Source organism: Montipora foliosa, chromosome 11, assembly GCF_036669935.1.
Source record: "Montipora foliosa isolate CH-2021 chromosome 11, ASM3666993v2, whole genome shotgun sequence".
NCBI classification, from domain to species: domain Eukaryota; kingdom Metazoa; phylum Cnidaria; class Anthozoa; order Scleractinia; family Acroporidae; genus Montipora; species Montipora foliosa.
In genome coordinates, this window is record NC_090879.1 from 8,615,660 (window position 1) to 8,625,659 (window position 10,000).

General features: G+C 39.8%; 2 protein-coding genes across 3 annotated transcripts in view; both read left to right on the top strand.

Annotated features, from left to right (window-relative positions):
* Window positions 1-169, top strand: part of LOC137975805 (transmembrane protein 248-like) — a 15,317-nt gene extending 15,148 nt beyond the window's left edge. Inside the window, exon 8 of the mRNA XM_068822999.1 lies at window positions 1-169. This exon is cut by the window's left edge and continues 1,195 nt beyond it. The gene's annotated coding sequence lies outside the window, so the exon portion shown is untranslated.
* A 5,677-nt stretch (window positions 170-5,846) lies between these two features.
* LOC137976158 (vacuolar protein sorting-associated protein 33A-like) overlaps window positions 5,847-10,000 on the top strand; it is a 19,443-nt gene continuing 15,289 nt past the window's right edge. For both annotated transcript variants that reach the window (XM_068823450.1, XM_068823451.1), the window contains exons 1-5: window positions 5,847-5,993; window positions 6,588-6,653; window positions 6,766-6,893; window positions 7,122-7,206; window positions 8,670-8,768. In XM_068823450.1, the coding sequence (XP_068679551.1) occupies window positions 5,880-5,993; window positions 6,588-6,653; window positions 6,766-6,893; window positions 7,122-7,206; window positions 8,670-8,768 (492 nt within the window). In that variant the 5' untranslated portion in view covers window positions 5,847-5,879. The remainder of the gene's footprint in view (window positions 5,994-6,587; window positions 6,654-6,765; window positions 6,894-7,121; window positions 7,207-8,669; window positions 8,769-10,000) is intronic.

A 10,000-nucleotide genomic window follows, 5' to 3' on the forward strand; every position in this document is an offset into this window, starting at 1 on the left:
TAAATTGAACAGAGCACTTCTCTGGGATCAAGATACAGCGAGGGGCTGTTTCACGCAGAGGGAGAACGATCCTCACAAGGAGACCATTCTACAGGGTCAAACAACGTTCTAACTTAGTATTAATGCAGCAGTTTCATTTTGGGTTGTGGTTTAAATAATATAATTTTTTTTTAATAATAATAGCATTTTGTTCTAAAACGTCGCGCATGATGCGAATTGCGTAATTACATTACACAAGAATAAACTTAGTAAATTTACAACTTGTCAACTTGATGGGGACTGGGCATTACATTTTAAAATCACTTTGAAATTTTAGTATCACTCCGAATTTACAACCTACAATTTCGATATGATAAAAAGTTAACTACTGTTAATTAATAATGTTGGAAAATATCCAGCTAGAGACCATGAGCTTTAAAGCACATGTTGGGGAACAAACCTTTCGTAAAGCGCTCTGTTTTACATCAGAAACCCATAAGGGTTGAAACGTGTAACGGCCCCTTGTGTGCTTGGAAACAAGCTTCTGAATATTCGATTTGCTAAGTACCATATTTGGAACAACAAGAGCGAGGGGTTTCCAAATATGGTACTTAGCAATGAAACATTCAACCAATCAGTTCGCACTGAATATTCGGAAGCTGTGAACGCGCGTTACACGTTTCAACCCTTAAGGGTTTGTGTTTACATTTCATCAGCGATGGCCTAACGTTAAAGCGTAGGGAGCGGCCGTGCGCGCGCTACCGAGTCGGTGGCATAAGATGGTGAAGGCGTGACCCGGGCTCCTTGATCTTTTCAAAGGTTTTCGCACACGAGAGGTCTCGTCGTGCGCACAGAGTCGTGCAGCCGGACAGCTTCAAAGCGTCTTCGTAGTGGGAGGCAGGAAAAATGATGCGTAACGCACGTTTTTGCGCTCTCTCGACTCTTTCCGAGAGCTGGACAGAGAGAGAGAGAGGAATGCCACACAGGGCAACAGTACTCTAGTACCGACCTAATTCGTGCAATGTGAAATCGAAGGAGATCATGTGGAGGTGCGCCACTGCACTTCAGCACCCGTAATATATGCAGTCGTTGGGAAGCCTTGCCTACTTGCATACTATTTCGTTGACATGAGAATCCCATTTTAGGTTACTCTGAATAGTGACTCCCAGAACTTTGAGGGCTTCGACGGTTTCAAGTGCATTGCCAGTCACAGCTAGAGCTGGTGGAAAATGCTCAATATGGTTTATCCGGTGGATAGCGCTATGCATCGTTTGAACAACTGGGGCCAGCACTTTAGATAGAATAGGTGTTAGGGAAATAGGTCGAATATCCCCTTCATTTTGAGGCTGCTTTTCCTTCGGGATGGGGGTTATGTTCGATTCCTTCCATATACTCGGGACGTCTCTAGCAAAGAGAGATAAATTAAAAATAGTTGTAACTGGTTCAGCTACAATAGTTCATAAGCGAACTCTTTGATGATTCGAGGTGGTATGTTGTCAGGACCCTTGGCCTTCTCGGGCTGTACGCTCAGAAGCTTTTTACTGAAACTTCATGAGGGTGCACCAAAGGCACTCCCTCATTCGGTGGTAAATATGTTGGGAGAGATGACATGCCTAGTGGTGGAATGTCGCGCGCCATATTTGCAAGGTAGTGATTCAAACAGTGCTGCTCCGACAGTGCCACACCGTTGCGTTCAAGAGTAGACTGGAACGAGCTTCTTGAGCGCCCAGATATTGCATGTGTTGACTATGCGCCACCACTGGCGGACATCATCCTTGCACATATTCCGCACTTTTTAAAATAGTAGATCGAAGTTGCCAAACACCTGCTATTTTCCTGTCCCTTGTGCAAGGATTTTCCAAGAGGAGGCAGTGTGGCCCAGTGGTTAGGGCGCTTGCCTTGAGATCCGGAGATCCCGGTTCAAGACCCGCTCTGACCACTCGCTGAATTTGGTTCAACTTCCCAGCTGCACTTGTAAATAGCCAACTGGTTTGCCTCCGACCAGTTGGGATTCTTAACAGTTGTTGTTGTTGTTGTGTTCTGTTGTTTCGTTGATTGTTTCATTGGCCCTGAAAAGCCCCTATGGGGAGCGGTCAATTAAGTATGTATTGTATTGTATTGTATTGTATTGTACTCCCAATAATGGCATTGTTATCCTATTGCTAAGAAGATCCTAACACCAGGTTTTGCGCGTAAACATAATACCGTAAGTGTAATACTATATTACCACGGCTGAAACAGCCGAGATTTCTAGAGAAGTGTAAGTTCTGGATAGGCTCACGCTGGCTTGTGAAAATTCGCAGAGAAGTTCTTTTCTTGAGACGGGAGGCAAAGGGAATTAAAGTATTTTGTTTAGGAGTATAAATTACAAGAATAAAAATAATAAACTGCAAAGTTGTACTTACGTTTTAAAATCTTTAACCAAACATAAAAGAAGGTTAAATAGTGACATGTTGCGGCTTTTTCAGATGTTGTGGCGTAGAATACTATATTTCGTAGGCATCTCATCCTGCATTTTTAAGTAGGTTCATTTACGTTTTTTTCCTTTGTGAAAAAGTAAATTGAAACGTATTTTTTAAAAATTCTTCTGCTACTGTGCAGTTGTGTTGTAAACCTCTTTTAATTTTCCGGACAGACATCTTAATCTTAACTGTTCTGCTCCAAAAATGCGCATGCCGGCCCAAAGAGGTTGCATGGTTTAATTATTCAGAACATTGTTGAAGTGTAAGAGTTTCGAAAAGCAGAAACGCCTGTTTCCTTAAAAGAGCAGGGCTGGCATAGTGGTGAGAGCACTCGCAGAATCAGAACCACCTTAAAAGAAATCGTAGAATTAAGGTGGCTCTGAATCCGCTGTACAGAATTTTGTCAAACTTTGCAGAAAGTTTCGTCTTGTACTTCTGATCACTTTTCAGAAATAAAAAATGGGGGTCACCGAGTTAGGGCCTTAAATAGTCTTTATTATATTGTGCTCTTCTCCATTCTTGTTTCTCTTTTTTCTTATATCCTAATACACTGCAACGTGATGAATGGAGAAGAAAAAAAAAACAAGTTCGTTTTTGAGATACAAGCAACTTAAGACAAAATGAAGGGTGTTTTTACAGGGCTTAACCGTTGCCACGGTGACATATTACGTCACAATAATGACTGCACCTTTTTCAGTAATAATCCGTGTTACATATTGCTAATACATGATACAGCGTTGCAGTGCCGATCCTTCTAATAAGAGCTTTACTTGGAAGCGTTGAAACTGTTTTGAGCCTCCTTAAGTAAAGATAATTTATTTTATTATCCTCTGTCCGTCCTCTTCAGCTTATTTTTAAAGCCTTTCTCATGAAGATTTGGTGACAATTTTATTTTAAGAAAGAGCACCTTACGTACCAAATGTGAATGAGTGTTGTCCTTAGTGGCGTGTATTGTTTGGTTTCACTCAAGTGATTAACCGCGGGGTTTTCAGCGAAAACAAAAGAAAAAGTTTGCATAACAATAGAGTTCATTTCCATGAGGACTGGGTCGGGACTCCAACATGGCCGCCGTTTAATTGTTTGGGGACTCCAACATGGCGGCGTTACGTCACCTATTGTCATGTAATGTACCAACCAGGGATCTATTGGCTGTCGAAACAAAAGATTCTTTTGTTCTGTGGTTGGCAAAACTTAATGAACCAAAAAATTGTTTGTAAACAGTGAAGTCTCCTATATACTTTTGTCCTTTGGCCATTTCAATTTTAACCGCTGTTTGTTTTCTTTTCCTGTTGAAGTCTCCTATACTCGTGCTTAAGCCGAGCCGGTTTGTCCTCAAATTCTCACGGCCTGTCCCGGAGCCCTCTGACCTTGTAGCTCAGTTCTAATCTGGAGGTCTGAGATTGTTCTCTGTTCTTGGGTGACAAAGAGAAAAGTATTTCATAATACTGTTGATCAGCGAAGGTTCAGAAGTTAGACCACCCTCTAACTTTTTTGTGCAATAATTTGCGGCCAAGTTGAGGCCCATGCCCCTAATTTACTTGAGAGGTTATAGAGTGCAACACGGAAGTTGCTATGGAAACAAAACGATGGAGTGTTGGAAAATCGTATGTTTTCGCGCATGCCTTTCGTGATTTATGGGCAAGAGTGATGTTTTGAAAGTTTTCAAAACTGCACAAGTCGTAGGCAAGTGTAATTTGAGAACTTACAAAACTGCAATTTTGAGAACTTTCAAAACATCACTCGTGCCCATAAATCACGAAATGCGCCCCCAAAAGCATACGATTTCCTTTCCTTATATGATGTACCCCTAGGCTATACATACCCCTAAGTATACGTTGACCCCTGTAGTTTACATTTTTCTTGGGGTCAAATTGGTAAATCACTGCATAGGGTTTTGAATTCGTAGTGCTCCTATAAAAGACCAATTTTGTTTTAAGGCGATTCCTCAATAAAAAAAAAAGTAGTTGAACGATTTTCTTGAAACTTTTCCTGAATGTACCCTACTAATCCCTGTTTTGAGAACTACAAGAAAAAGATAAGTCACCGTGCCTGATTAAGAGATATAATGGGCCAATCTTTCCCCATCGATGCCTGTACTGATACTAATCACGCGCGTTATTTCATCGGCTAAGGGTACACTTTGCCGCAGCTAAACGAGAGGGTTTTTAAAGTTATACTTGAAAAACACCTGATAGATAGAAAGTCTAGAGCATATGGAACACTGCTCTATATAGTTTATAGAAAAATCCCTCAATTAAAACGACGTCGACTCAAAACGTTTCTCGAGTCGTTATTTTCAAGATCATAATTTACATCCCAATTATCCTAGATCAAAACCGCAAAATTCGCCATGTTCTCAGAATGCGCGCGCTTATTCGCAAAGAATTATGGCTCATTCACAACTTCTCTCAAGTGTTTTGAGAACTGTTTCAGTGTGTATGATCGACTTACGTTGCAAATTTGACCAATTTTTAAATATTGAGACAACATATGCGTAGTACAGGATGCGCAGTGCAATACGGAAGAATCCATTTTCGACCCCAGAGCTCTTCTCTTGACTGAGGGAGAGAAGAGCTCTTGGGAACCCTGAAACAAAGTGTCTTCTCATTGGTTTTCGTGAAGAAAAATCAAACGCGTCTCTAATTGGTGCATTCATGTTAGCACGAGGAGTGAGCAGGCGCCGTAAGGTTAAAATAGCCAATTTTTGGCTGTAACAACCTTACGGCGCATGTTTCCCTACATAGAGTTTCCCAGAGCCTTAGATCGATCCAAGGCACTGGTGACGAGAATGTGAGGAATCACCAGACGTATACACCTTATTCCAAAATGGCCGCCATTTAGATATTCTTTTGTTTTTATTGAAATTAGACCTTTATGCCTCGTTCAAGGCAAAATATTCTTTTGAGTTTTCAGCTCAAGAACGAGGCATCAAGGGCTAATTTGAATAAAAACAAAAGAATATTTAAATTCATATCATATCATATCCTATATCTTTATTTACCCTCGGATTTTTAGAGTAGCTTGGTGTAGCTAACATCTCCGGGCATTTACCCTTCCAACCATGATACTCCACAGAAGACAGACCACAACACCGGGATGCCCTACTCTTTGCGACAAGTGTGCGGGTTCTTTTACGTCCCACAGGATTATGAACATTGAAGGGTTGTGAGACCGGACCTCCGGCTTATCGTCCTTATCCGAGAAGACTAAAGAGTCTAACCATTTGCAGATGTAATTACAAAGGCAGCACTTTCTCCTCAGTTATTTAAAGACCATGAGTGTTGGTCCGGTGGGAGTTGAACTCACGACCTCCCGCGTGACAGCCCGGTGCGCGGTGACGGCCATTTTGGAATAAGGTCTATTGCGCAATAAATCTTAACAGCAGTGACAGGCACCTGGTAACTACGTCAAGTAATCGTATTGTAGTGAATCTTCAAGATGGCGGCTGCTGGAGGGAGTCACTTATCTGGTGGCCGAGTCAATGTGGGATTGCTGCGAGAATGTGCGAGAAGAGAGCTTTTGCAGTGCTTGAATAAACAACCTGGATCAAAGGTAACATTAAAAGAAATCAAAAAGATTAATCTAACAAGCTGTATTATTGCCCCAGAAGCGGGAAGAGGTCAAAATCGATTTAAGCCTAATTATAGGCTTAATGGAACCAACGATTGTTCTACCTCAGCCACTAATGACTATTTCCTTGTATCTTTAAAAATGACAGCGTTCCCTTTACCCCTCCCTCAACCCCCCTGGGGAATGCATTGTTCAATGAGGAAGTAACCTTTCAGACTGCATAATACAGATTAGAGGGAGGTGTAGTAGCTATAGTGATTTAAGAAATTATGAATGAAATTTTATATTTTTCAACTGTGGAATGGACATGAAATGAAAATTAGAGGCTTGCTTGCAACTGCTTAGGAAGCCATAGAATTTTAAAACCTTTCCTATCTACGACTTCTTTTGCCACATAATTTTGCTAATGTATTCTTTGCTTTTTGGTAATGTTGATTGCAACTTAATTCTCAACCACTAAGCTGTCTCCCATCAGTATGGATTTGGGGGGGGGGGGGAGGGAGGGGGAGGGCAGGTGTCTGATTACTTGAATCTTCATCATCATCATCATCATTTCTATGCTTTGATTATTTACAGGCTCTTGTATGGGATGACAAACTGACTGGACCCTTTGGGTTAATTGCTGAATATAAATTGTTAAAGGTACACCTGTAAATATTAATTTTTAAACACTTTGAGAAGATGCCTCCCTTTCTATGGCTATAAGGCTTGACTTAACACTTCTTGATCAGCAAACTCTCCATTCTTTGTCCAGGAGCATGAGGTTGAAGTTATGTTCCCACTTCGACCTGGACGACTACCTCCCTCTCAAGTTCACAATGTTATTTTTATAACACGACCTGTGCCCTCCCTAATGGACATCATTGCAGACAATGTTCTGAGGTACCTGCCTTTTTACTAAATAATAAATATAAAATAATGACTATGGGCGGTGAACAATGCTATATTTTCATCTGTGTGGCCTTGATGGTATGATAATGCAGTTTACAATTTGCCATAAATGAAGAAGCAGATGAGACAATATTAAGGGTTCTACTGGAATGAACATTATTTACCGTGACCAGTAACTTCTAGTGTTTTGTGCCTCAATGAAATCATTATTATTTGCAGCGAGGAAAGCAAGGCGAGCAAGAAAAAAGAATTCACCATTCTGTTTGTCCCAAGAAAAACATTGTTATGTGAAAGGAAGCTGACAGTAAGTCCAACCTTAAACAGGATATTAATTAATCTCTGTTATTTTTATTTGTACCATTTGATGGAGTGGTATCCCATCCTGGAAGGAGTTAGCTAGTGATCAATTCCACTATACAAGTTATTGCAATACGCTTGATCTAAGGGAAGGTATACGTGACATTAACTATTTTAAAGTTAACATCTAAGTGTTCATTCCCAATTAATTGAGGGCACTTTCCAATTGAAATTGAAATAAAGAATATCATTCATCGATGATGACATATTACAAATTATGTTAAGGCATTCAATGAGGGATTTATTATTCCACTATTATGCCATTTTCTAATATTATGGCTTCTGACTGAGAATCATGTCACAGGGATGGCACTGTTCGGCCAAATTGGGGTCCCAAGCATTTTTTGGGGGTCCCAAAATCTTGGTGACCCTCTGCGAGAAAAAAAGTATGTTTTAAATTATGAGAAAAAGAGAGTAACCAACTTGGAATTAATATTGACGCATACAGTGTATGCATAGGAACGGCCGACAAAGGCTTTTTCTAGAGCCGTTACATTCATTCCTGGACAAGAACACTGTTAATGAAAGAGCACCCTTTCCAAGGGTTTACGCATCACTGGTTTCCTCCCTTAGGAGCAATGAACAGTGATGTCTTTTGTTATATTTTTGCATTCAGTGACTTGCAGAGTACATTCCTTTCAAGAAGACCGCAGAAGGCGGTCGAAAATTTAGTTTTAACCTTTTCAGATGTTTTAAACACCATTTCTTAGAACTTCAATTATAATCACAGATCGCTCCAACAGTTTTACAAACAACAGAATATACTGACAAATCAAAGCAAGTTGTGTGAGTTATTTAAGTCAGTGCCTTGCGTCCTGGGACGCATTAAAATTTCGATCATGCATTTTTTGGATTTTATTTGCGTAAAAATGCACGATTTCTGCGTTAACGCGATCCCTGATGTCAGTTGCATGATAAGGCATGTGCAAATGATGAAAACAACCATTTAAATGTCCTTTAATTGATGGGATAAACGAAAATAGGAGTCTTGAGCAATGACAAGCTAAATTCTTGGGCTTTGCATCGTGTTGAAAAACTCCCGTTCTGTCCGGATCTGCTCTGTTCTAAAAGTGGTCAAACCGGAGCACTACAGTGTATTACCGTCTCATATTTTGCACGTTCTCTTGACCAATTATGGTAAAATGGTGTAGAACTTTGTGAAATAATACACTTGAGTATCCCCAAGTCACCATCTATAAATCATTTTCTTCATTTCATTCACCAGGTTTAACATATAACGTCTAAATCTGTACAATCATGAAATGGAAATGTTGATTTTTAACCCATTGACTCCTTGGAAACCCTAGGATTCCCCCAGTTCACAACTAAAATTATCTGGCATTTGAACAAGTCTCACTCCCAGGATTCAATGGGTTATTATTATCTTGTGCTGTTTTCTCTTTATGACAGGAGCGTAATGTTTCTTTTGTCAATGTTGATGAATATCCCTTGGAGTTGATACCACTTGACTGCGATGTTTTGTCACTTGAAATGGAATCTAGCTTTAAAGTAAGCACATAATTTAATTCTGATATAATGACGAGACTGTGGGTTATTGTGTAACAATGATCTCATGTAATGGTTAACCACCCCAACTCTTGCATGACGGTTTTTTTTAGAACTTTCAATCATTGTTAGTGCTAGCAGTTTTAAGACAGCACTTTGCTTTCAAAGTGTTTGCTACATCCAACTTGAGTTAAAAATAAAGAAAACACCTCCACTTCCATTTTCGGTGAGTTTATGAAATAGTTACACTTCAATGTTAAAGTGCTACTACGATGAAAAAACCAGCTTTCATTTTTCTTCACATTTTGAAAGTATTTGCATTGATTGCTCAATAGGTGGAATTTTTTGTAGTCATTTCAAGAGGAGGACTATTTATTTTAACTCCACTTTTTTAATTTTACGGTCTGCCATTACTTGGTGCGGTTCCGACTGATAAGCTTTCAGTGATCTGGATCGAGGAGAAAGTGGCGTCATTTACTCACTAGCTTAAATAAGCAGTGTGTTAATGCTGCTTAATTGGTATTCAGCCGCGAGAGGTTTAGGCTTTCAGATCGTCAAATTTGTGTTTTGCATACTAATGAAGCAGCATTCACACACTGCATTTTTAAGCTAGTGAGTAAATGACATCACTTTCTCCTCGATGCAGATCACTGAGAGCTTATCAGTCAGAACCACGCCAAGTAATGGCAGACCGTTAAATAAAAAAAGTGGAATTAAAATAAAATTAATAGTCTTCCTCTTGAAATTACTACGAAAAATTCTGCCTATTGAGCAATCAACCCAAATACTTTCAACAGGTGAAGAAAAACGAGAGCTGTTTTTTTCATCGTAGTAGCACTTTTAAATCTAGAGAAAGGCATAATAATATTATTTGTGATTAAAACCAGCACATGATTTTGAAGCATTTAACTCAGGTTCAGAGCAGGGGTTTTTTTGAGTTTGAAAATTTCCTTAAATATTTGGAAGTTACAAGCTTTAAGGTCATGCGCCTCTGTTCAAACTGGTTCCATGGGTTAGGATAAAAGTATGAAACAGAACATTCTAATATCGCTGAAAAACATGTAAAAATGTGGGAATGGACTTACAGTGTATTGCTTCTGATGTTTTTACCGAGAAGATGGAATCAGATGAAAATGGAGATAGATGGCACCAGGTCAGGGTCGGCCAGGGTTTTTGGGTATACGGTATACAGGGGCTTTTTAAATCGGGTATACAGTATATTGCAGCTTAAACAC